The sequence below is a fragment of the Cinclus cinclus genome, chromosome 30 (genome assembly GCF_963662255.1).
Source record: "Cinclus cinclus chromosome 30, bCinCin1.1, whole genome shotgun sequence".
NCBI lineage: Eukaryota > Metazoa > Chordata > Aves > Passeriformes > Cinclidae > Cinclus > Cinclus cinclus.
This window is the reverse complement of record NC_085075.1, coordinates 1,126,439-1,153,177: the sequence shown is the minus strand read 5'-3', so window position 1 is coordinate 1,153,177 and position 26,739 is coordinate 1,126,439. Positions and strand designations below refer to the sequence as shown.

Below are 26,739 nucleotides of genomic sequence, written 5' to 3'. Positions count from 1 at the left end.
TCAATATGTGCAGGCAGAGTGGAATAATTTATCAAGGCTCCCCAAGTAATTGGTACTCATTTATGAGGAATAAAGTGGGAATCAGCCCCAAGGGATCTGAGTGAAGAGGTAGAGCAGGACTGACAGAGCTCTGGAGGGAATGAGAGTGTGAGCAGGAGCCAGGTAATGGATCTGCCCCTGGAATGGGAATTGCCCCTGGACTGGGAGCTGTGTCCGTGGTGACAGGAATGGCCGGAGCTGTGGGACAGGGAATGGCCAGCGCTATAGCCAGGGGTGGGACAGGGTAGAGCAGCTCCTGTTCTATTGCTGTAGCTTCCCCAAGGTCAGCTCAGGTTTAAAGAAACAGAAGAAGGAGAGGGTTTATTTTGTGAAATGTGTGGTTTGGTTTAGTTTGGTTTGTTCAGTTTGGCCGCTGGCCCCAGGCTGGGTGGTGCAGCCGTTTCCAGCTCTGCTGGAGGCGGGGCTGGGCTTGGAGATTCCAGTTTTGGACTGGGCACTGCCCAGTTTGGGTTGGGGGGGTTGAGATACCCTTCCTTCAGCTCTGCTCTGTTCCCTCTCCGCAGGTCCCTCTGGGGAAGGGAAAGGAAAGGGCCAGGCTGGGGACATGTCCAGGCTGTGACAGGGGGCCTCAGTGGGGTCCATGGCCCTCGAGGGACACTGCCTAGCCCCAGGTGGGCACAGAGGGACAACACTGCTGGGACAGGGGTGGGGGACACTGCAGGGATGCTGCAGGGACAGGAGGTGAGCACAGAGGGGACCCTGCAGCACTTCCTCCCCTTTTCCCATGCCCCATACTGGGATTGGCTCTGGGGGTTGGGAAGGGGAGAATTCAATGCCAAACTGGGGGTATTTGTGGACCCTGGTTTGGGGGTGGCAGGGGGGAGCTCTGCTGCCTTCCCAGCCTCCTTTCCATCCCTACTCTTTCTCCCACTTAATTATTACTTCTCGTACCTTCACTTATTCCTACTCCTCCCTTTTCATGTCCCACTCCCACCTCGTCCTTTCCTTGCCTTCTCTGCCTGCCTAGAGCCATCCACATGTCTTCCCTGCTGTCTTCTGGAATCCCAAATCGGGCTCTTTGATTTCTGGGTGAAACACGGAGAAGCTGAAACTCAGCCCCAAGCTGGCGTCAGAGCCCAGGAATGTCCCGCGGGGCTGGGCCGGCCGGTGGGACCTGCCCATGGCAGCTTCACTCCCACAAACCTTTCCCACTCACCTGAGCTTTGGCTCACGGAGTTTCCAGGAAATTTCAGGTATTGAAAAAAAAAACCAAAAACCCCTAAATAGGACTAAAGCCCGGAGTGGTGACGTCACCCATTCCTGCCGGGATGCTGCTGCTGGCTCTGCCCGATGTGCAAAGGGGTTGGGTGGTCGTGGCTGTGCCCCAGCACCTGATGGGATCAAACAGTGGAGTCCTGGTTCGAATGGGAAGGGACATTAAAGCCCGTCCAGTGCCACCCCTGCAGGTGGGGTCTCACCTGAGCGGGGCACAGGGGCAGAACCCCTCCCCTGCTGCCCATGCTTGGGGTGCTGAGGAGCTGAGGGGGCTCTGTTTCATCTCAGAACCCTCTTTTTTCATCTAAAATGGCCCCGAAGCCCAGGAATGGTCTTCCCAGAGCAGCTGTGGCTGTCCCTTCCCTAGCAGTGCCCAAGGCCAGGTTGGACACTGGGGTTTGGAGCAGCCTGGGACAGTGGGAGCTGTCCCTGACATGGCAGGGGTGGCACTGGATGGGCTTTAATGTCCCTTCGAACTGAAACCATTCAGTGAATCTCCAGCCCTCTCTGTCACCCATCATCTCCACAATGGTCTGTGCTGGGAGCCTGGAGGTTCCCAGTTCCCTCTCCAACAACCAGTCCTGTTACTTTGGCAAATAACTCCTCCTTTCCCAACATCCCGCTAATAAAAAGAGCAGGAATGAGAGGCACGGGGAGGATTTACAGCTTGGTGTTTCCCAATCCTCACCGGAGCAAATGACTTAATTCCCTTCAGATGGGCTCTTGTGTCACTTTAATGAGGCTTTTGTTTGCTCTGAGTGTCACTCCCAGGCTCTGCAGCACAAAGTAGGAGCTGCTGCTGTGGGTTTTGGGAGCCTCTGGCTCTTCCGGAGCTGCGGGAGATTTAGGAGCCAGCTCCCTGTTTTGCAACAGGCTCTGCGTGTTAAATACACTGGGATCAGATTTTTTTTTTTTTTTGGGGGGAGGGCGGGGATAAAAAAAGGGCCTGTGACATCCCAGTGACAGTTAGAGGAGGATGTTTGCATCTGGAATTGCAGGAGTATCCTTCTCCTCCAGTTTGGGGATTTGTGGTCAGAGCAATCCCAGCCTGCAGTGGCTTCTTTCCCAAAATCTGTGTAGCAGCAGAACTTTAGGGATGGGATATCTTTGGGTATGTTTTTTTTTTTCCTGTGAGGGTTTGGGCTCGTTCACAAGCTGGGAGCAGAGGATGGTGGGAGAGGGGATGGTGCCACTGCTGGAGGGAGGAGCTGTGTGGGGACAAACTGAGGGACAATTTGCTGTGGGCTCAGGGTGACAGCTCCTCAGCTGGAGAACCAGGACCTTGTGCCTGCAGTTTCCAGGGCCACATGCCCAAATCACCAGGAAAATAGTCTATATTCCCCCTATTTTTTCCTGGTCACTTAAGGGGATTGAATCCATCTCCCACTTTTCCCTTGTGCTACCAGAACCTTTCTGGTTGTGCCAAGTGGGTGTTTGGCCATGGCCAGAGCATCCCTGAGGTGCCTTGTCCTGCTTGCTAAATCATGGAGTCATGGAATTGTTGTGGTTGGAAAGACCTTCAAGATCAACCTTGGACCCAGTGCCCACAAACCTGTGTTCTCAAATGCCACATCCTCTCTCTTTTTGAACACTTCCTGAGATGGGGCCTGCACCACTGCCCTGGGCAGCTGCGCAGGGCCGGACAGCCTTTTCCATTTCCCAAATCTCCAATGCTGTGGTGCAGGGCAGACAGGGGCCATCCCCCAGCACTGGAATTCCTGCAGAGGGGCACTCTTGGGGCTGGTGGATTCCTGGAGCTGCCACCCACCCTGATGCATCTGGGAGGGAAATCTGGCACCAAGTCTGTGCCCTCCGTGGATTTGGAGCCCGGGATGGAGGCTCAGGCCTGAGCCAGCACTTGGAGGCAGAGACAGGAATCTCCTCCTGCTCTGCTGCTCTTGGCCCTGGGAGGCTGTCCCCACGTGTGTGACGTGTGCCAGGGCTACCCTGTAATCCCTGTAAAATCAGGGACCAGGGCTGAGTCATCCTGAATTTTAACTCCTGGGCTCAGATTCTGAGGTGCTGAGTCACACCCAGAGCACTCCAGCCAGGAGCTCAGCTTGCCTTGGAGGGGCTGTTTTATCCTGGTTTTTGGGTGGCTGAAGCTCTTCCTTGCCTTGAGGAGCTCTGGAGCCCGTGGAGTACAGGAAGAAAACATCCTTAGCATGGAATTATGGGTTCAGGTGTGAAGGGACATTCACTCCCATCCAGTGCCACCCCTGCCATGTGCAGGGACACCTTCCACTATCCCAGGCTGCTTCAAGCCCCATCCAGCCTGGCCTTGGTCACTTCCAGGGATCCAGGGGCAGCCCCAGCTTCTCTGGGCATCATAGAGAACTGTTCTTTTTCCTGGCATTGTTCTTCCCTGTCTCCTTTTTCTGCTGAGCCTCTCTCCTCCCGTGGGAGGTGGGAAGTGCCAAAGGTGGAGCTCGAGGCTGGAGCTGGATTTGGGATGCAGGTGGGTGTGGGGAGGAGGGAGGAGGGTTCCAGGTGTGGCCCCTGCTCCATGGAATGCTGGAGCTGCTCATCACTCCCCTCCCAGGGCGGCATGATGTCCTCAGCAGTGTGGGCAGGTCCAAGGCAATTATCATTAGAATTATAATTGTAATTATTGTTGTCAGCACTGAGTGCATTGATTAGGAGGGGCCTGAGACAGACAGACAGACGGGCCCCACCCTCTGCTCCATCCGCACCAGGGCTGGGCTCCAGCAGCTCCAAGGCTGTAATCCTGCCCTTTGCTCCCACTGTCCTTCCTGGTTCCAGGTCTCCACCCCACAGAAGACCAGAGCAGAGGAGGAAATGGCACCTTCCTTCTGGAAGTTTCCAACTTTGTTATCTTTGGGCTCAGTATGGCCCTGGAGCAGCTCCTGCTTCTGAGATAAAATCCCTGACTGGAGCGACAGATGGGAAAGCCAAAATCCCAGATTTGGGATCTCGGTTCTCCCTCATTCTGTAGTTCCTGCAGGAGAACCCCCTGTGAGCCAGATTGGCCCCCCAGAGGCAGGGATAACTCAGGGATTACAGCAGCTGTAAAACCCTCATAAAATGTCCCTTGTTTGCTCTGCTCCCATGTCTCCAATGCAGACAGTGACTCAAGGGGTGGAGGTGTTGGTCTTTCCCCCAGCCCCACTGGTCTCCTGCTACTTTTCCTGCCCCGAAGAGGGCTCTGGGTTCTCAGCTTGGAGCTGTTTTGGGAAGATCCTTCAACCTCCCATTGTGACCAATCTCTTAAATTCCTGAGGTTGCACATAGGAAACAACCGAGGTGAACAAACCCCTGGGTCATCCCTTGTCCTCCTGGATACAACTTCTGGAATTCTGGCTGGTCCTGAGCAGGAGGAGTTCTCCCTGAAAATGATGAAGTTTTTGCAAGGATTTTTTGGAGCCACATGTTGGTGACATGTCCCTCTGTGTGTGGGGACATGACACTGGTTCTACTCCTGCCTCTCCCATGTCATTCCTGCAGGACAGTTTATCTCTGAGTTCCTCTTCCATGTTATTTTTCTCCCTTAGGAGATTTACTGGGCAACAAATCTGTTTGATTTTGCCAAAGATCCTGGAATTCCTTCCTGGTGGCAGAGGGTGAGGAGCAGCTCCATCCCCATGTCCTCCCTGGGGTGAGGATGGCACTGGATTCTGTGGGAGTTATTGAGACCCCAAGTCCTTGCCCACCATTCCCTTGGCCAAGGGCTGCACAAACAGAATTGGGATGGATGGGAACTGAGTGTTTTGGGGGGAGTGAGACCTTAATCCTTCCTGGATTTGGAAATGAGATCCACTGGTGGAAAGTGGCTTCATGCCATTGACTCTGCCCAAGGAGAGGAAAGAACATTTTTTGGGAAGACTGCTGGATCATCTCCCTCCTTGCTCCATTCCTTGCACCATTCCTTCCAACCTGGGCAGGACTCAGGCCCCAGACATCTGCAATAATCCCGAGCTCTGTCATCCTGGGTTTATTCCAGCTCCTATAAACTGGTGCTCCCTCAGAGTGACCTCACAGTTTCCATCTGCTCAGGAAAGGCCACCTGAGTTTGGAGCTAATGGGAACTGGGATGTGGGAGGAGCTGCTCAGGCCATGTGGGATCCTGCGAAGGACAAGTCCAGCCAGGGAGTGATGGAGACATGGGACCATCTGGGGTGGTCCAGAAGCAGCCTCACCTTGGGAAGGGTTACCTGGAGAAATAGGGATGGAGAAAGGAGAATTTCCTAATGATTCTGTGTTTTGGGCAGATCAGTCTGGATTGTGTCACTTCAGGAAAGACACTGAGGGGTTGGAGTGAGTTCAGAGATGGGAACAGAGCTGGGGAAGGATCTGGAAACTCTGAGAACTCCTGAGGGAGCTGGGGGACTCAGCCTGGAGAAAATGAGGTTCAGGGGGGCCCTTCTGGCTCTGCACAACTCCTGGACAGGAGGGGCAGTGAGGGGGCTTGGGGCTCTGCTCCCAGGGAACAGGGACAGGAGGAGAGGGAAGAGTCTCAAGCTGGGCCAGGGGAGGGAGGCTCAGGGTGGACACGAGCAGGAATTTCCCCATGGAAAGGGTGGTCAGGCCTTGGCAGGGGCTGCCCAGGGAGGTTTGGAGTACCCATCCCTGGAGGTGTCACCTGGATATGGCACTCAGTACTCTGGGCTGGTGGTGAGGTGGGGATTGGGCACAGCTGGGACTCGATGGGCTGGGAGGGCTCTTCCCACCTCAGGAGTCCTGGGATTCTGTGTTTGTAGCTCAGGGTGTCTGGACTCTGCTCTGTCCCTGGGAAGATTTGCAGTTTCCACCAAATCAGCCACTGGAAGCTTAGCAGACCAACACACTCCAAAGTCGGCTGGAATTTTGTGAGGAGAGAACAGGAGTTTTCCATTCTCTCCTGAGATGTGTCTTTTTCCAGAAAAACTGAGCCTGGCATTCCCAGCACTGGCAGTTTCACCCCAGCACTGAGAACTGAAGCTTTAATTTGTTTGTTTGTTTTTCCTAAAGGTTTGGGCTGTGGGAGAGACTCTCAACTTTCATGTCAAAATTATCCAGGTGATGATGATTATCCATAATTATAACTATATTTATCTGTATTCCGTCAGGTTTTCTTGTAATCTCAAGGTCTTGTAATTTGGGGGAGAGGGGAAAAAACATCTTTAGGCCCTTGTCCAATGAGCTGGAGAGGGGGAAAGTGCATAGCTGGGATACTGGGACACCTTCCTCATGTGTCAGGCCACGTTCCATGTCCCCAAGAAGGGTGCCTGGGAAGGAGCCCAGTGTGGGCTGGAGGCAGTGTCCAGGAGGCAGTGGGCAGAACAGTGGGGGTGGAAAAACTCCTCTGCAAAGAAGCCAGGAGGAATTTGGGGCTCCATGCATGGGGGAAGGGCAGCCCCATCACTGCACTGAGCACCTGGGAGGAGCTGGATGGAGAAATCCCAGCAGAAGCAACTCCTTGGGGAGGTCCAGGTTGTTCATAGAATCATGGAAAAACCTGAGATAGAAGGGACCCATGTGGATCATTGATTCCAACTCCTGACTCTATGCAGGACACCCCAAAATCCCCCCATTCCCAAAGTCCCAATCCTGAGAGCATTGTCCAAATGCTCCTGGAGCTCTGGCAGCCTTGGGGCTGTGACCATTTCCTGGGGAGCCTGGGCAGTGCCCAGCACCCTCTGGGTGAGGAATCTTTTCCCAATATCCAACCTGATCCTCCCTGACTCAGGTCCAGCCCTTCCCTGGGTCCTGTCCCTGGTCCCAGTTCCTGGCAGTGCTGGTTACTGATTTTGTGCTGTATCCAAACATTGAGGATTTTGGCTGATAGCCCTTTTGGGTTGCATCAAACAGGACAAGTGTGGGCAACTCTGAGCTCCGAGAGTTGTTTGCCAGGGATGGATTTCATGACCAGCAGCTTCCAGGAGTGGCCAAGAGCAGAGCCAAGAACTTCCCAGCCTCAGCAGGGTGGGCAGAACCAGAGGAGAGGTGAAATGCAGCTCCTGGAGGGAATTAGGAGCTTGTGGAAAGCCTTGGGAACATGGAGCTGGATCTGTCACCCTGGGCAATCTGAGACAGTGCCCTGGGCACCCTGACGGGCCTCGAGACTTATGGAGAATATTGAATGATTTAGGAAAAAATTCCTCCCTGTGAGGGTGGGGAGGCCCTGGAATGGGTTTCCCAGAGAAGCTGTGGCTGTCTCGTCCCTGGAAGTGTCCAAGGCCAGGTTGGATGGGGCTTGGAGCAGCCTGGGATAGTGGGAGGGGTGTCCCTGGGTGGGTTTTAAAGACCCTTCCCACCCAAACCATTCCACGATTCCATGATCCCATGATTCTGTTCCTTCTGGTCCCTGTGATAATTCATATTTGAGTTTTGCTGTGTTGCAGCAGGAGAAATGCCTGGATGAGGAGTTTCCTGGATGAGGAGTTCCTGGAAGCCTTGGAGCAGTTAGGGTGAGCCTGGACCTGGGAGCCTCTGGCAGAGCTCTGATTCCTGTCTCGGTGCAGGGCTGGAAAAGTGGGGAGGAAAATGCAGTTTCCATGTGTAAGTGCATGTGAAGGTGCAGCCTGAACAATACACTGGTCTCTGCCAAAGGAACTGGAGCAGGGAGAGTCCATGGCAGGGAATTCAGGTCCTCAGAAAAGCCACTTCTTGGGATGGGAGAATTTTGGCCCATTCAGTTGATGTGGGATGAGGCTCAGAGGGTGGGACTGGGATGATGGAAAGTGTCCCTGTCCCTGCCAGGGGATTGCACTGGACAAACCCTAAGGTCCCTTCCACCCCAAAGCATTCCATGACTCCCATCAATGGGGGAATCCCACTGGGCTCACAGGAATTGTTGTAGTGCTTGGGAAGTGGCAGGGGCAGAAAACGAAACCAGGCACCGATTAAAGGATGTTCAGTGGGACACAGGGCCCCAAGCGCTGGCGGGAGGGAGGCACCAACCTTTGGAACACATGATCCCTGTGGATCAGCAGCTGTTGCCAGGCTGGAAAGGGCACTCCCTGTCACCGAGCTCTGGGCTGGAGCTGCGTCATTCCATTGACTTTATGGCTGGCGACACAGGAAATGGGCCTGGAATCTATAAAATCCTGATAAATGGCCACCTCACCCCAATAATCTGTGCATCAGACGGTGCCTCCGGTTGTCGAATATCCTGAGCTGGATCTCGAGGATCATCAAGGTCAACTCTTGCCTGGTGACATCCAACATCTTCCCCTGGGATCCAGGAGAACAAGTTCCCTCTGACCAGTCTCTACTCACAGGAATTATGATAAGCTGGAAATTTTGATTAATGTGGCTACTTTGATCCTGGAAGGGGGATCTGGGTTTGCAGCATGGGGAGATCTTCAGGGTCTTGGGAAAACTGTTGTTGTGTTCCCATTGATTTTGGGTGGGTTTTGCAGGAATTAGAGCTTGGCAGTGCCATTGGACATCAGGAGAATTTCTTTGGACATCATGAGGAATTTTTCCATGGAAAGGGTGGTCAGGCACTCCAGTGGTGGAGTCCCCATCCCTGGAGGTATCCAAGGAATATGGCACTCAGGGCTCTGGTGGGGATTGGTCACAGCTTGGATACCATGATCTGGGAGGACATTTCCAAACTCGGCAATCCTGGGATTCTGACAGCTCCGAGTGCCCCCTCTGGGAGGTTTCCATCACCCAGACCCTTCTGCCTCCCTGAGCCTGGAGACTGATCCCATTATCCCGTATCCACTCCCCAGCCATGAGCCCATGCAGACACTGTGAGGTGGTGGGACAATAGATGTGGGATCCAGGGCCAGAGCCCTTTGGATCAGGAACCCCCAGCAGGACCTGTGCAAACAGAACCTATGGATGGTCCTGCTCCCAAAAGCTATCAATCCAAACATGGAAATCCAGGCAGGCAGTGGGAGGGATCCCCTGGGATAACACAGGAAGTGTGGAAACCCCACAAGAACACATTCCCAACACATAATTACACTCACCTGCAAAGTTTTCCTCTTCCATGACAATATTTGGTTTTGTTTAATATTTTTGGGCACTTTCCAACTGGAATTGCAAGCCAGGCTTGTTTTCCCAAGGATTCATAGAGGGATTGGTCGTTTGTGGGGGTTTGGCTGCTCTGGGAGCATAGGAGCCAGTCCTAGGTGTGCAGGGCCAGGGGGGATGTGACTCCCAGCACGGCAGGCAGGGAAATCACTTCCCCAAAAAGTCAAAAGTGAGCTTTGTGTCACCAAACCCCAGTCCCTGGGGTCACTCACGAGGGCTGGGAGGAATTTACTGGTCAGAGTGGTTTGTGGAACAATCCCGGGTTGCCATGGAACAATAACACAACAAACCCTGGGACACCTCTGGTGGCCACGTCCTGCCCTGCCCCACCTGGCTTCAGCCTGGGCTCAAACAGGGAATATCCACCTGGCAGGGGGAGGGAGAAAAACTGGGAACAGCAAGCAGGGGGTGAGGCTTCCTGGTCCCACCTGGATTGCTCGTGGTGCAGGGAAGGTGGCTTGGACTTGGGATGAAGACAGACTCACCCTCACCCAAATCCAAGGTGAAATTCAGCTTCCCAGTGCCAAACTGGATTCCTGAAGGCTGCTGGGAGCAGCTTTGCTTTTGTGGCAAAAGGTTGGAATTCACCTGCCTGGATGGATTCACCTCCCTGGACTGCTCCTCCTGTGCCTCTCATGTTGTGAAAAGTCCCTGTGTGCTGATCCAGGCTGGAATCCAACCTGGTAACAGCCAGAGCCAGGTGGGACTTGTTTCCCACACTCAGCTTCCATCTCCGTTTCCTTGGGGCATCCCAGCACTCTTCAGGAGCAGCCTGGCTGTGTGAGGCTGGACACTGCTGTGTTCCCAGCTGGGGATGCATGCAGAGATCCCTGTCCTGTCCTGCAGCCCCAGCAGAGGTGCAGGGCATGTCTGTAACACTCCACTTCGTTTACACTCAATGGATTATTTTTATAATCCCAGAATCAATTAGGCTGGAAAAGACCTCTAAGATCATTGATTCCAACCTGTGATGGTGGGAGCCAAGCCAGGTGCAGGGCTGGCAGGAATCCTGCCCCATCTCTCTCTTCCTGGATTGAATTCCCCCTTTTCCCTCTAAAATGAGACTTTCCCTGCAGCAGTCAGGCTTCTCCTCTCCCCCCAGAGGAGGATGGGTGGATTTTGAGCAGGCCGAGTTTGCAGCCTGCTTTATCTCCCTGTCCTGGGGACAGAAAAGTGGAAGGGTGACACTTTCAGGCCAGACTTTGAAATCTCTTGGGGAATTTATGACCTGATAGTGAAGGGCTGAAGCTCTCTGGGACTATTTGGATATGGTGAAAACCCTGAAACCCTATCTTTTCTCTGCTTTTCCTCCATAGAACCCCACAATTCAAGTAGGGACCCAGAATGCTGAGCCAGAATTTTAATCCTGTCTTCTTTTGATTGTGGACTAAATGTTGGGTGGGATTCAACCATCCTAACCCACGCCAGTTTTAAGGACTTATTTGAGGGATTAGCAGGAGAGGGAAGGTCAAACAATCCCCCAGGGCGGGCAGGCTCTGGGTGCCGCTGGCAGGGCTCGGACAGTGCCCCGGTTTATATTAAACAGGCAGGACGTGGCGCCGGGGCCCCTTTATCAGTTTTGGGCCGTGCCCAGGGAAGAACCCGCCTGCAGCACTTCCAAAATCCGTGTGTATTCCCTATGTATCCCCTGCTCATTGCAACACCGTCCTGGCACGGGGAATCCGCAGGAACGGGGAGCAGGGCTCGGGGTTCACCCCGCAGGTGGCGGAGAACAGAGCGGGACACGGGCCAGGTGCGCCCGGTCCCTTCCTTGCGGCCCTTCCCTCGTCCCGCCGGAGGGTGGGAATGCAGCCAGGCACACCCAGCCCGAGCAGTAAAATGATCCCTGGTGTGCCCTTGGGCCGAGCCCAGCTCGTCTAGCGGATAAAAGGGGAGGCAGCGGGAGCTCTCTCACTGCCCTGGGCTGCGGCACAGCCTCCCCGAGCTTTGCAAGAGCGAGGCGCTCGCACCGTCCCGTCCCTCGAGCACCATGTCCCGCTCGGTGACCTTCAGCTCCCGCTCGGCCGCGGGGCCCGCGCTCAGCCAGGTGCGGGTCAGCTCCGTGTCCTCGTCCCGCAGCTCCGGGCTCGGCCGCGCCGGCGGCTTCGGCAGCGCCAGCCTCTACAGCCTGGGCTCTGCCGGCAAGAGGATCAGCCTGGGAGGGGGCAGCTCCTTCAGCGTCCGCTCGGGGTACGGCTATGGGGGAGCGGGCTTCGGGGGCAGCCTCAGCCCCGGCGGCATCCAGGAGGTCACCGTCAACCAGAGCCTCCTGACGCCCCTCAACCTGGAGATCGACCCCAGCATCCAGAGGGTCCGCAAGGAGGAGAAGGAGCAGATCAAGACCCTGAACAACAAATTCGCCTCCTTCATTGACAAGGTGAGGGCTTGGGATGGCTCAGAGCTCTGGAGGTGCTGAACGGTTGCTGGGACCCAAAACTGGTGTAATCACAAACGGGCTGAGGGTCAGTCCTGGAGAACGTGGTGGGATTTGCCCACTGCAATGAAATAATTCTTATTATTCGATGTGTTAAAGTCCTGCTGGCCTTGCCCACAGAACAGGTATTCACCTTGATCGGGCTGCCTTTGCAGCCCTGGTTTACCTGGGATTGCCCAGATGGGGGTGCAGGCTTTGCACCCCCACCCCAGCACCAAATCTGGGGAGGGAAGAGATTCCTGGAGGGAGCTGTCCCAGAAGAGCAGCTGGAACCAGAACCTGTCCCAAGAGAGCAGATGGAACCAGAGCCTGCCCTGGGTGTTTATGCTGTCCTGCCCAATCTGGCTCACTTGCATTAACTGACCTTGTGTAAATCCTGCTCTGGCATCCCCAAAATGTGAGGAATCCAGCCCTGGAGCTGGAGCACTTTGAGGGTTTGAGGTCTGGGGCAAGTTTCTGTCAAGTGTCAGCCCAGCAGTATCTGCTTTTCTTTAATCCAAAACCTCAAAGCCACAAAGTCACAACCCGTCCCAGAGCAGCCAGGCTCTTTAGCACGGTTTCCATGACCCTCCTGTGGTGCTTCCCACGAACACCCAAATTCCTGGGATAGGATTACCACGTGCAGCCCTGTGGTGGAAGCTCCCCCTGTCTCCCACCATCCCAAATGACCCCTGTGCTCTCTCCCAGGTGCGGTTCCTGGAGCAGCAGAACAAGATGCTGGAGACCAAGTGGAGCCTCCTCCAGGAGCAGAAGACAACGCGAAGCAACATCGCTCCCATGTTCGAGACCTACATCAGCAACCTGCGGCGGCAGCTGGACGGGCTCCTGGCGGACAAGGGGCGCCTCGAGGGAGAGCTCAAGAACATGCAGGACCTCGTGGAGGACTTCAAGACCAAGTAAAGTATCGGTGTCCCCCTAACAGGGTGGTGGAGCTGCCGGCTGGGCATGTATGTCCCCGGCTTCCCTGCCAGGGAGGGAGATGTTTTCTGGCCAGGAATGAGGGGTTTAGTCCAGGAAAGCTGCCTCAGTTCTTCTTGCTCTTTGTTTCTGGCACCTTGTTCCTGCATGGGGCAGTACCTCCATCCTCTTGGCTTTGCTCTGGGGCCTCCTCAGGATTGGAAGTGGCATTCTGGGGCCTACTCATGGTTGAAGGTGACATTCTGGGGCCTCCCTGGAGTTGGAGGTGGCTTTGGGGCTTCCTCAGGGTCAGAAGTGTTTCTTTGGTGTAGCCGGAGCCCCAGAGTTCCACAGGAGCTCTGGGCTCATTCCCTGGGCAGGGAATGGAGCAGCTGCCCTGCAATTCTTCAGTGACTTTTCAGTGTCACTTGGGAGGAGCCCCAGAAGAAAGGTGGCCTTTGTCCCAGCCCAGCCGGGAAATGCCTCTGAGAAGGAAAGGGAAGAATAGGACTGAGCTGGCAAACTGGATCAGGCAGGAACTGCAAACAAACAGAGCTGATAATCCCCAGGGTGTGTTTAGGGAGAGTCAATACCAAGATTCCCAAAGAGCTGCTAGGGAATGATGCTTCCCCCAGCCCTGCCTGCTTATTTCACCTCCATTATTTCATCCACAGTTGGCCTTGGAATCTCTGCAAGGAGCTGGTTTGCAGCCAGAGGGATTAAAACCCAACATTTAGTTACATTTCCCATGGATTCAGTCCACAGACTCATGGATTTATTCCTTTAGCCTACAGATCCCTGGAAAGCCAAACCCTCTATGTGCCAACAGAAGGGAAGCAAGAATTAGGAGCTGAGGGAGTGAGGATGCAATCACTAGAACCTGCTGCTCCCCATTTACATGGAGAAAAACTCGTTTATAGATGGAAAACCTAAACCATGATGTGGTCTGGGGGTGCCTGTGGCCTCTTTTCCACAAGTCATGCTCCCATGGGAATTCCCAGGTGATATTTAGGGGAGGAAGAGCTCCAGGGATGAGACCCAGTCCCTCCCTCAGGAACTGTACTGGCAGAGGGTGTGGAGCCAGCTGGGATCATGCTGGCCATATGGCTCAGTTCCAAGGGGTGAGAGTGTCCTGGGCTTCCAGAGAGATGCTGGGACAATATTGGATGATTTGGGAAGAAATTCCTCCCTGTGAGGTGGGGAAGCCCTGGAATGGATTTCCCAGAGAAGCTGTGGCTGTTTCATCTCTGGAAGTGCCCAAGGCCAGGTTGGATGGGGCTTGGAGTGACCTGGGATAGCAGAAGGTGTCCCTGCCTATGGCAGGGGTGGGAATGGGATGGGCTTTATGGTCCTTACAAACCCAAGTTATTCCAAGATTCCATGCTTTACCAGTTCATTGACTGGCTTGGTGGAGCTTCCTCCAGGAAATGAGGAATGTGATGATCCATTCTGGAAGAATTCCATGTTTTTACCTCTCTCTGCTGATCCCTTGTGTGCGGAGGTGGTGCCTCTGCGTCATTTCCATGGGATTTATTCCTCTGGAATAGCACTGGCAGCTCACTGACCTCCAAAGGGGCAACGTCCATTGGTCCTGGTGTGGGTGGGCACAGTTCCAGGTGGGAGCAGGAGGGAGAGGCAGGGAAGCTGGGAAAGTAAAGTAGCTCCTGCTTTGGAAGGCAAATTCCAGCTCTGACCATGCAGGGCCCATGTAAATAAAGAGCCTTAACCTGGCAGCAGCAATTCCCAAACAGCCAAAGTGCTTCCTGCTCTGCTCCTTGGATGGCTTGCAGTATTCCCAGATCCCCAGAGCAGGTTGGGGCTGGATGTTTGGGCAGATTGGGAGTGCACAGACAGGTCCAGGTGAGCTCCAAGATCCATGTTTGCAAATCAGCGGTGGTCCTGTAAAATTCACAGAGAGGGATTTTTATCTGCTGGAGAACTTTAGGTGAGCCCCTGGGGTTTTTCAGGTGAGCCCCTCATCTGAGGGTCAACAATTAAAGGAGTCACCAAGACTGGAATTCAGTGAGGCTTTGGGGAAGAATGAGGGTAATTAATTACCTTTGGCTCTTCCCAGGACAGTGTCATGTGTTCAACACCTGCAAAATATTCCAAACAGTCTGGAATAGGGAAGTGCAGAGTGGAAGCAGCTCCAGCAGGTGCTGGGATCAGCCCAGAGGACTGTGTGGGATCTGTTTGTGTCTCTCTTGCTTTGAATTCACTCCCTGAAGGGTTGGTGACAAAGTGGGTGCACAGCCTGGGCCCTCCCCAAAGGAGGAGTGGGAGCAGGAATATTCTGAAGCACAGGGAATTTGTAAGGGTTATGGGAGAGCAGGGAGGGAATGATTTCCAGGTGATGGTGGTGGTAGTGTGGAGCAGCTCATCCAGAGCAGACCTGTGGCACCACTGGTGCACCAGTGCTGAGGAATTGCTGGGCTGGCTTCCAAGAAATGGAAGGATAGAGAACTGGGATAACCTTCCACTGGGATGTTTTTCCTTTTGTCCAGGCTCTGACTTCACAGAAATCCCTTTTTTTTGACAGGTATGAAGATGAGATCAACAAGCGCACGGCGGCTGAGAACGAGTTTGTGGTGCTCAAGAAGGTGAGTATCATTGTGGGGCAGGGAATCCTCACATGGGTTGGGTGGGAAGGGACCTTAAAGTCCACCCCTTTCTCACCCCTGGTGTGGGCAGGGACACTTTCCATGGGCCCAGGGTGCTCAGAGCCCCATCCAACTTTGGACACTTCCAGGCATGGGGCAGCCATGGCTCTTCCCTGGGATTGTTCAGCAGTGTATGCAGCCCACCCCCCTGTTTGCCCCAACTGACAGTTTACTCTTTGCCCTACTCACAGTTTACTCCAGCTCTGCTGTAGCTCTGAGGGGCAGAATTCCATCCAAAGTCAGCTCAGGGGAGGTGAGGAGGTGTTGGGTCCCAGGGATATCAGAGATAATGCCAGATCTTTCTTTGGGATCTTTCCTGACGTCTCCATGTCTGACCTGACACTGAACTTGCAAACAGGGATCCAGAAGATCCCCAGGACTCTCAGGATCTGCACTCCTGCAGAAATCAGTACCCTGGGAGATGATTTGTAGGCCCTGGGGTGCCACAGGGACAACTGCAGCTGTTTTGGGCATCTCTCCTTTGGAAGCCACCAGGGGCTGGGTGGGCTCAGACATCAAAGCTCCACAATTTCAGTGGGTTATTCCTTGTTTTTCCAGGATGTGGATGCTGCCTACATGAACAAAGTGGAGCTGGAGGCCAAGGTGGATGCTCTGACGGATGAGATCAACTTCCTGAGGGCTTTCCATGAGGCGGTGAGGACCCTTCTGCTTCTTCAGAGGGGGGAACAGGGAATGCTGGCTGGGAAGACGAACGTGGGGAAGGTGATGGATTCACAGAGTCTTCCATAAGCAAAAACTATGCCTGCATGTGAAGTGATTCCTCTGAATTCCTGCGGATTGTCACACGGATTTCTCCCTGTCTGGGATGTGGGATGGACGGATGGATCGCAGACATAATGGGACAGACATTGTATTTGGGATGCTGTTTGTATGAAAACAAGGAAAACGAACGGTTTTTAGGGATTTAGCACTGGGGGAGGTGGTGCTGTGTGATAGGAATGAAGAAAGGCTGCTTATTCCAGACTTCTTCCTCCTCCCCATTGTTTGCAAGCTCAGGGATTGCCTGAGCTGGACACACATATCCTTGGGAGAGGTGCTAGAGTTTGGCCCCTCCAGGTCCTGCAACCAGTTGGGTTGTTCTCTAAGGAATGGGTTAACAGTGGGATAAGCAGCCCTGCTGCCAAAGTTGGTATAAACAGCTCTAGCTGTGCTGTTGGTTGTTGCTCTGTGCTTTGCAAGGTTGGTTCCCTCCTAATTAATTATTATCTTGATGGAATTCTTATCTGCCTCCTTTTCCCTTCTCTCCTTGGATTCTCTAACTGGCTTCCTAAAGAGGGGCACTGAAACCTCGCTGATTAATGGGCTTGGTTTTCCTGCAGGAACTCAACGAGCTGCAGGCCCAGATCTCTGACACCTCAGTGGTGCTGTCCATGGACAACAGCCGGAACCTGGACCTGGACAGCATCATCGCCGAGGTGAAGGCGCAGTACGAGGAGATCGCCAACCGCAGCCGCGCCGAGGCCGAGTCCTGGTACCAGAGCAAGGTGAGCTTTGGGAGTGCAGAGGGATCCAGGGAGACCTTGGAGCCCCTTCCTGTGCCTAAAGGGGCTCCAGGAGAGCTGGAGAGGGCCTGAAGCAGTGAGACACAGGGGGAATGGCTTCCCTCTGCAAAAGGGCAAGGATAGATAGGATATTGGGCAGGAATTCCTCCCTGTGAGGGTGGAGAGGCCCTGGAATGAATTTCCCAGGGCAGCTGTTGCTGCCCCATTCCTGGAAGTGTCCAAGGCTGGGTTGGATGGGGCTTGGAGCAGCCTGGGATAATAGGAGGTGTCTCTGCCCATGGCAGGGATGACACTGAATGGGCTTTAACGTCCCTTCCAAGCCAGACCATTCCATGATTCCAGGATCTGCAGCTCTGTCAGCACCAGTATCTCCTGTGCCATGAGTGGGGGGGCCTCTGTCCCTCTCCTTCTCTGCCATCCTCACCCCATCTCTCTGTGTCCCACTGCTCTGTCCCAGTATGAGGCACTGCAGGTGACAGCTGGGAAACACGGGGATGACCTGAGGAACACCAAGAACGAGATCACGGAGATCAACAGGGTCATCCAGAGGATCCAGGGGGAGATCGAGAATGCCAAGGCCCAGGTGAGGAGCTGCCCCTCTCCTGTCCTTCCCTGGGAGCTGGGATCTGGCACTGATCTCTCTGGGGACTGGAGCCAGCATCTGGGGGAGTAGCTGGAGCTGTGTCTGCTGAAGGTCAGGTGGGATACTGGGAAAAGCTTCTTCTCACAGAGAGTGTCGGGCACTGAACAGGGGCTCCTCAGGGAATGGTCACAGCCCCAAGGCTGCCAGAGCTTCAGGAACCTTTGGACAACACTCTCAGGTGTTGAATTTCAGGGTTAGTGGGATTTTTAGGGTTGTCATGTGCCAAATCATCATGGTCCTTGTGGGTCCCTTCCAACTCTGGACATTCTGTGATGTTAAGGGTGTTTCAGGGAGTCTGGGTGTCACAGAACATCTTGAACTTGGTGATTTTGGAGATCTTTTCCAGCCTTCACAATTCCATGGTCTGTAAGAACCATTCCAGGGTGGCTCTACTGCTCATCCTGGAGCATTTCAGTTCTGCTGGGGGAGGGGGAGTGTAGGGAGCAGGACGATCCTGCCAGGAAGGTGGATTTTGGGAGAGGATGAGTAGAAATTGCCCCTGAGACACAGAGGGTCCCCCACACAATCCTCATGCCGTCCTGTTGCTGGGATCATTGTCCACTCCCTTTCCCAGTAGGGAGCACCGTGTTTGGGCACACTCACGGAGATTTGGGGAGCTCTGTTTGCTTTCACTGGGGTTTTATCGCTTTATCAGGGCTGTGGCTTAGGCCTGGCCTGGAGCTCCCAAAACTTCAGATAAACCTGATGATTCATCCCGGATTATTTGGTTTCAGGGCAGGGAGGCTCTTGCACCAGCTGCCCTGGTGGGGCTCCCTTGGACAATGGATGGGAGCACAGAACCTCTTGGGAGCCCTTCCTGCCAAACGTGGGGGTTTGGGAGCTGTGGGGGCACAGCTGGAGGTTCCCTGGGGCCCCACAGGGCTGGTCTTGGGTTGGATCTGGGTGTTTGGTAGCTCCAGGTGTACTCTAGTCCACACCTGCCCACATCTCAGCTAGAGACTGCCTGGCTCTAAACAAGCTCTGGGGAAATTAGGAGAGAAAACCTGAGCTTTCCTGAACCCCAAGAGATCTCTGGGATGTGGGGGACTGGGAAGCTGAGGATAACCTGAAAAAAGTGTAGCCAGTGGAAAGAAACTTGATCTTCCTTGTGGGACACCTTGGAAGGAGATGAATTTCCATCTCCATTCAGTGCCCAAAAAAACAGGTAGGGATGATGTCCCAGGGATCCAGTTGAGCTCCAGATCCACAAATGGGGTCTGGGCAGCAGTGCCAGAGGTTTGGGGCACAGGATCCTCCTCCAGGGATCAGGAGCCCCCTGATGCGACCGCTCTGTCCCTGCAGCGAGCGAAGCTGGAGGCGGCCGTGGCTGAGGCTGAGGAACGTGGGGAGCTGGCCCTCAAGGATGCCAGGGCCAAGCTGGAGGAGCTGGAGGCCGCTCTGCAGAAAGCCAAGGCTGACATGGCCCGACAGCTCCGGGAGTACCAGGAGCTCATGAACGTCAAGCTGGCCCTGGACATTGAGATTGCAACCTACAGGAAGCTGCTGGAGGGCGAGGAGAGCAGGTGAGGACACGGGGAGGGGGGGGATTGGTGAGCAAAGATTCCCTGTGTTCCCTTTCCTCCCTTTGCCTGGGGACACTGTGAGAGCCCAATTCCCATTTCCACAAGGAAATGCAGACAAGAAAACCTTTGAAAAACTGAGTTCTGGTCCTGGAAATGCTTTGGCTGAAGAGCCAAACTGGCAGATTCTGGGAAAAAAAAAAACCTGGGGAAGCTAAGCAAAGAAGGAAAAAATTGGTTTCAATCATGTTTGATGCTGTGGCAGAAGACTTCCAAGTGGAAATCTCTGTGGACTTGGGACAGAACCTCTGTGTTCTGTCCTCCTGCCCCCCATGGTGATACAGAACTGGTAAATGCTGGGCTGGAACAAAGCTCTGGGCCCAGGGATCCTCCCTGGATCAGGTACAGCTGGAGTAGTAACTCCTGCCTCTTCTTTCCTCCTCGACCGCCAGGATCAAGGAAAGTTCAGTCTAACCCTTCCCATTGTCTTTTCCAACAGGTTGGCTGGGGATGGAGTTGGCAACGTCAACATCTGTGAGTAGATTTTGTTGTTTTAGCGGTTCCACCTCATTCTAAACCCATGGAAAAGGGGGCTCAGAGTGTCCCAGTTCACCCAGTTCAGCCCCTCCTTAGTGGGAGCAGCCTGAGACTGGGGGTGGTGCTGAAGCTCCATCCCGAGCTCAGCTCCAACTCATCCAGATGAAATTAGACTTGGGCCATCATTGATCTTCCTTTCCTCCCAATTTTGTATGGATAGAAAAGCCCTAATGGGAAATGGGAAATTCCCCTGGGCTGGGAATTAGTGCTCCATTGATGGCAGAGGGTGTTCTTCCAGCTTGGGAAGTGTTGGATTATCACCTGGCCTGGACCTTGGGCAGGAGCTGCTCTCTTAGGGATGCTCAAAACCAGTGGCTCTGATTTTCAGACACTTAATCCCCACTGGGAATTGGGGAACCATGTTCCTACAGCTTTGGGCCACCAGGAGATAAACTGTGTTTGTGAAATAGGATTCTCCATGGGTTTTCTTGGGGTTCTCCAAGCTCAGGGGATCCTGAGCCAGGTTGGATGATGGAGTGACAAGACAAGAAGCAAAGACTTCAAACTGAAAAGGGGGAGGTTTAGATGGGTTTTTGGGAAGAAATTCTTCCCTGTGAGGATGTGGAAGCCCTGGAATGGATTTCCAAGATGTCACATCCCTGGAAGTGTCCAAGGCCAGGTTGGATGGGGCTTGGAGCAGCCTGGGGTAGTGGGAGGTGTCCCTGCCCATTGCAGGGATGGGATGGGATGGGATGGGATGGGATGGGATGGGATGGGATGGGATGGGATGGGATGGGATGGGATGGGATGGGATGGGATGGGATGGGATGGGATGGCAGGTTGCAGGTGCTCATGTTCCCTTTGCTCCTCTCCCGTGCCAGCTGTGGTCAGCTCCAGTGGCGGGGGTGGATATTCCAGCTCCAGCGGATTCCTGGGAGGAGGGATTGGAGGAGGCCTCAGCCTGGGAGCAGGAATGGGCAGCGGAGCTCTCGGATTCTCCTCTGGAGGCTCCTCCAAGTCCTACACCATCACCACCACCTCATCCAGCCGGAGAAGCGTCAGGAAGTAACTCCAGGGATGGAGCTCAGCATTCCCAGCACCCGAGAGAGGGAAACCATGGAAAGAAAAGTCTTGGTGCCTTTTGCAGGACGAATTGGCTGCAAAACTCCTGCAGTGCTGAGGCCCAGGCTCTGCCCCTGCCCTGTCTGGGCATGATTCTGCACTCTGGGATTTGAACCATTCCTCTGGGAGCAGGATCAAGCCTGTGGGGTGAAATTTATCCTGGGATGCAGGTGGGGTATCCCTGGTGTTACACTTATGCTTGGTACCGCCTGCTCCAGGCTGGATTTCACTCTTGGAAAGGCAAATCCCACATTTCTGCTGTGCTTCTGCAAAAGCCCTGAAGATTCTCTCCTTAACAGGTTTTGTAAGACTGTAATCCCTCAGGCTCCTCAGCCCCTGCTGAGGGCTCAACCTGGGTTAGATTTTTTTAAATATACCAGGAAGAAAACAAGTTTGGGTCTCCCCTTACTTTCTTTGGAAATGGGCTCAGGGCTGGGATTCAGCATTCTCCTGTGGCTGAAGCTATTTCTGACCAAAGGCAGCACAGACAGATTGATTTCAGGCTCCTCATAGCAAAATAATTCCTCAAGAACTTCCCCCACCCTTTCCCTCTCTTCAAATGAAGCCCAAAGCTTGAGGGATCTAAAACTGCTTCAAATTCCATGTGTCCCACTGAAGTGGGAGATAAATTCCCTATTTTTGGGTGTCTCTGTTTACCACTCCCTATTTCGGGGTATTTAGTGATATTTAGAGTCTCCTACAGAGGGGGTTCAGTTGATGCCCCATTCCAAAAACTCCCTTGTTCCTGCCAAAATGGGTCTTCAACATGCCAGGGAAATTGTTACTGTAGTAGGGAAAGATTTTAGGGAGTTAACTCCAAGGACCTACTCCCAGTTTTTGTGTTAATGTTCAGCCCTGTCCTGGCATTGGGGTTTGGGTTGGATTTCTATGCTTTTTAGTCTCTTGTGAGTCCTTTAATAAAGTTTCCCTTTCAGCTGCATGCCCAGTCTAAGCCAAGTTCTTTGTGCTGCCCTGGGTGCTCAGGGGCGCTGGAGGATGTCCAGGAGTCACCTTCCTGCCGTGTCCAGAGCCTGCTCTAGCTCTGTCACCTGGAGCAGGGCTGTGGACAGGCAGGTTTTGGGGTTTGCTGCCTGCACAGCTCATTCCTGCCTGGAGTCTTGCCTGGGCAGAGGGATGGGGTGAGTTTGTTCAGAGTCATGGTTTGAGCTCAGGACTGAAATGGAATCTGGTTTTAATGGGAGGGGGGAGTGGAATTTTAGCCCTTCTTGCTCCTGGATTCTCTGGACAAAAACAGCAAAAATCCCAAGTATGGAAAAGATCATTTTGTGTCCCAGTGCAATGAGAAATGTGGGGAGCTTTGTTTCCAGCTTTGCTGATACACTGTCTCTCTCCCAGCTCTACTCCATCCTGGGAATGTTTGAGACTCCTCAGAGCTGGGCAATGGGGTCTGGATCCTCTGGAGCAAGGACACAATTCCTGCTGCTTGTGGGGCTCCGGGGGATCTGGGCCCATCCAGGGCAGGTTGTGTCCCAGCCCAGGGGAAGAACAAGTCCTGGTGGTGTCACAGCTCTGTGGAGCTGCCGCCAGAAGCTTTGGGGTCACTTGGGAACGTCAATTCCTCGGGGATGCAGTATGAATCCTTGATGGATTCTTCAACTGCCTCTTAGCCAGCACCCAGCACCTCCCACCTGCTCTGTTCTGCCCCTGTGCCCCTTGTGCTCAGGTGAGACCCCACCTGCAGAGCTGCTCCAGCCCTGGGATCCTGCACAGGGAGGATGAGGAGCTGCTGGAGAGAGTCCAGAGGAGGCCACAGAGCTGCTCCAAGGGCTGGAAACCATCCAGAGCCAGGCTGGGAGAGCTGGGGGTGTTCACCTCACTCCAGGGAGAGCTCAGAGCCCCTTCCAGGGCCTAAAGGGGCTCCTGGAGAGCTGGAGAGGGACTGGGGACAAGGGATGGAGGGACAGGACAAGGGGGAATGGATTCCCAGTGCAGAGGGCAGGGATGGATGGGATATTGGCTCCAAGGTTGACTCATGGAACTGTTAAAGTTTAAGATTATCAAGTCCTGGTTGAGAATTTTATCTGATGGCTCAAAGGTATGAAATGGCCTGAAAGCAGCAGGGCCTGGGCTCAGCTCCCCTGAGCAGGGGGGAAGTGGGGTGGGAAGGAGGGAAATGCCCATCTGGGAAGCCTCATGGACTTGATGAGGTTATAAAGGGCAGCACCACAAGGAGAGGAACTTTTCCAGCCTCCTCCTGAAGATGGTGGGATTTGGTGCTCCTGCTGTCTTCCTGGGAAGAGGTGAGTGGGATGGGATGGACTGGGGGTTGGGGAGGTCTTTGCTGGGGGATCACTCCAATGAGCTGAGCAGGACCAGGTCAGGTCCTAGGACAAGAAGCTGCCTCCCCTCTCTCCCACCCCCCTTTTAATCCCTGCACTTTGTGGGAATAGAAAGACAAGGGAACTATGCCAAAGTTCTGGTTCTAATGGGAGCGATGAGGGATTTTAAGCCTTTCTTTCTCCTGGATTCCCCAGAAAAATTAGCAAAAATCTCAGACATGGAAATAACCCTTTTTTATCTCTATGCAATGGGAAATGTGGGGCTTTGTTCCCAGCACTGCCATGATCCACAGGTCTTCCCGGACTCCCTTCCCATGGGCACTGCTCAGACACCACACTGCTCCAATCCCAGCCCTGCTGGTCTAGTGGGAATTTCTGGGTGCTGCTCCTGGGGCACTTCCAAATCCAGGCTTTGGGATGTAGGTGAGACCTCGCTGGGAGACTAAAGTGGCTACAAGAGGCAGAGAAAAAGAATCCACCTTAGGAAATTCCCTGGAGCAGACTTTGGTAGGTGAATATTCAAACTTACAGGAGATAATGGGAAGGCACCTTCCCCACAGAGTCTGTGGAGAGTGGAAAAAGGATCACATTATTTGTCTGTCTGTAAATTCCAACCCCTTTGGCCTCTAGTGTGAGCCTGATCCCATGTCCCACTGTTGGGACAGTGGGATTGGCAGCTCTGTTGGGCTGGATAGGATGAGCTGACCTGTGCAGGACTGCCTGGTGGATAAGGACAGCTCTGGGATAACTTTGTCCAGGAGTTTTCCCTCCCAGCAGCTCCCTGAAGGTGACAACCTCCATGTTTGGGGCCAGCTTGAGGTTCCTCAGCTCCTGGAGCTCACGGAGCTGCAGGGCCAGGTCAGCCTCAGTCTTTTCCAGAGCCATTTCCAGCTCAGAGAGTTTGTTCTTTGCCTCTATGACAGTGCTTGCCCCAAACAGCTCCGTGTTGGCCACAGTGGCCCCAAGCTTGGCACTCTGCAGGGAGTGGGACATGGCCAGTCCTGGCCATCAGGGATGGCAGGAGTGGGGCTGTCACAGCTCTGGGTGCAGCAGCAGCTCCTAAAGAACCTTTACAAGCTGCTCCAATACCAGGAAAGGCTGCTGTGGAATTCTCAGGAGCAGCAAATCTGCCCTCCCTGCAAAATTTCCCACACATGGCTGTGCTCACCTGGCCATTGTGTTCCCAAGTTCTCACTTGGTCCTTGGGTCTCCTAATTTCTCACCTGACCCTTGGCAACCCTGAACTCTCCCTGCAGTCTCTGGACTATCTGTGCCAGCTCAGCTGTCCTGGGTTTTGCCTCTCTCAGGCTCTTTGTGTTTCTGCCTGCAGTGACACTCAGCTCCTCCAACTAAAATCACAGCCATGGAATGGTTTGGGTTGGAAGCTCATCCCATCCCACCCCTGCCATGGGCAGGGACACACTCCACTATCCCAGGCTGCTCCAAGCCCCATCTAACCTGGCCTTAGGCACTTCCAGGGATGAGGCAGTCCTAATGTAATGGGAAATCCATTCCAGGGCCTCCCCAGCCTCACAGCCAGGAATTTCTTCCCAATATCCCATCTAAATCTTTCCTCCCTCTGCTTTAAGGCTGCTTCTTGTCCCATAGACAGCTCAAAAGGTGTCCTGGCACATTCCAAAACACATTTTGAGTTAAACCACAGTGGATCAGGGACTAGGGGTTGTTTCTGTGAGGTTGAAGTTGGCCTGAAGAGAGGTGGGCCCCACCCCATCCTTTCCACGTGTTCTCACCTTGTTTTCCAGCCAGGCCTGGGCTTGTGCCCAGCTCCTGCAGGTGACATCCCTGTGCTGAGCACTGGCACCCTCAATGGTTCCATCCAGGTGTGAATCTCAGCTGCTGCCCCTCTGCAGGACCACAGAAGTGCCCAGGATCTGGGCCTGTGTTGCACTTATTATGTGGAGATGGACACAGCTGGTATCACCACCAGTCCTTTAGTAGAAGACTCTACATGCCTTCTTCTCTCACAACTCATACTCTTTCTTTCATAGACTTCTCTCAGGTAACTCTGGCTCATTTTCTCAAAGGCAGCTTCATACAGTACTGTTTCCTTTTCTTATAGGCAGTTCCACACAGCTCTGACTCCTCCTTCCACTCTGCATGACTGGCTAAACCCCAAGCTGTCCCTTTCCCAGCCACCCAACCCTGTCTGTCCCTCACACAACATCTCACCAAATCTGCCCCTTGCATGATCACACATCCCTTAGCTCCTCACAGCACAGCCAGCAGCCTCCTGCTCTTACTCCAATTCAAAACTGCAACTGCCTTTAGCTGTGGCCAGCTAACCCACTCTTTCCTGTTCCCCAAACTGATTTGGCACACACAGATGCTTCCACTCCTTGGTAATCAGTGCAGCTGCCAGTCATTGGGAAAGATTCCCTCCTGCACTATCCTTTCAGCCTAGCTACCCACAGGTTTGCTGGCAGTGGAGCTGCTGGCGAGGACATGGGCTGTGCACCCAGTCCAGTCCCAAACTGGTGTCACCCCCACTGTCCAGTGGGGTCCCATTTGTGGTGATCATTTCACAATGAATTAGTTATGAGCCCTGGGCTGCACCCTGCTCCCCCAGCATAACCAGCTTCTAAATCCAGCTGGGAAATGGGAATTACTGCTGCAGCTCTGGGGAAGCCTCTCACATCTCTGCAGAATATTCTCAGGAATTCACTTTCTTCTTCCAGCCTTTCTACCTTGGCTTCCAGTTCGGCTTTGTCAAAGAGAACTCTCTGTGTGTCCTGGAGACACATTGGGGATGGAAAGAGGAATTTTAGGAGGGAGAGCAGACTCGGGGCTGCCCTCAGGGTTGGTGTAGTGACTGTGCTCCAGCTCCTGGGATTTGGAGTCTGATTGGAGTGTGAGCAAAGCCAGTTTCTGCTTGTACTTGTTTCCTGTGCTGCCTTGTGGGAAGAAGTCACCATAACCATCCAAAAGCCCGAACCAGAAGGGTCAAGTTCAACCAGCAAGTCCCTTGCTCACCTTCCTTAGGACAAGTAGCTCCTCCTGGGTGTGTGTCCACAGGCTCTGCTCATCCCTGGACCTGTGTGGGAAAATGTGAGGTTTTGCTGGAGTTCAACACAATTCCCTCATTCTTTGAGTTCCTTCAGGCCACAAGTGAAACAAATGAAACTGATTTTTTCCCTCTCCCCAGACAGTGTTTTGGGATACCTTGCTCTTGTTTTGTAGCCTGTGGAAAAACAAATGCGTTTTCAGAGAGGTTTCTGCAGCAGAACTGCTTTTGTGTGCCCTCAAATACCTTCTGAACACTTGGAAATCTGAAATTCTGAGTCAGGAGGAGGGAAAGAAAATGTAGAAGGGGGACATTCTGCTTCCTCCATCCATCTGTAAATGTGGATTTTGCTTTCTGTAGTGAGATCCTGGGGTGGTGGGGGTGGTGGTGGCTCAGGGGATGATGGTGATGGGGTGGTGGTGCAGGGCTGGGAGGCTCTGCCCAGCCTGGAACAGAAGTTGGCACCGCTGTAGCTGAACCCTGCTGTGGCTGTACCAAAACCCTGTCCATGTTCTGGAGGACAACTTCCAGCAGCCCTTCTGGGTCCTGACTAGGAGCTATCACATTTTCTGCTGCTAGAGCAGCCCAGAGCACCCCTGGGACACAGTTCCTGGGAAGACCTGCAAAGGAAGAGACAAAATTCCCTTCTCATGGCCACAGCCAATGCAGTAGGAGCAGCAGTACCCTGTGAGTGCTGGGAGAGGGCTTGGTGCTGGAAGCAGATTCCTAGGTGCAGTTCCCTCTGCAGAACACCTTTTCCTTTTATTTGTGTGGGAAATGGGGTAAGGCTGCACAAAACTTCCACAAAATGTTTTTGATG

General features: G+C 53.7%; 1 protein-coding gene across 1 annotated transcript; it reads left to right on the top strand.

Moving 5' to 3' along the window:
* Positions 1 to 11,251: 11,251 nt before the first annotated feature.
* On the top strand, positions 11,252 to 20,544 carry LOC134055042 (keratin, type II cytoskeletal cochleal). The gene is made up of 9 exons (XM_062511163.1): positions 11,252 to 11,638; positions 12,383 to 12,591; positions 15,132 to 15,192; positions 15,811 to 15,906; positions 16,593 to 16,757; positions 17,233 to 17,358; positions 18,721 to 18,941; positions 19,438 to 19,472; positions 20,357 to 20,544. Exons 1-9 carry the CDS (start codon positions 11,252 to 11,254, stop codon positions 20,542 to 20,544), a joined length of 1,488 nt encoding a protein of 495 aa, XP_062367147.1.
* The last annotated feature ends 6,195 nt before the right edge of the window (positions 20,545 to 26,739 follow it).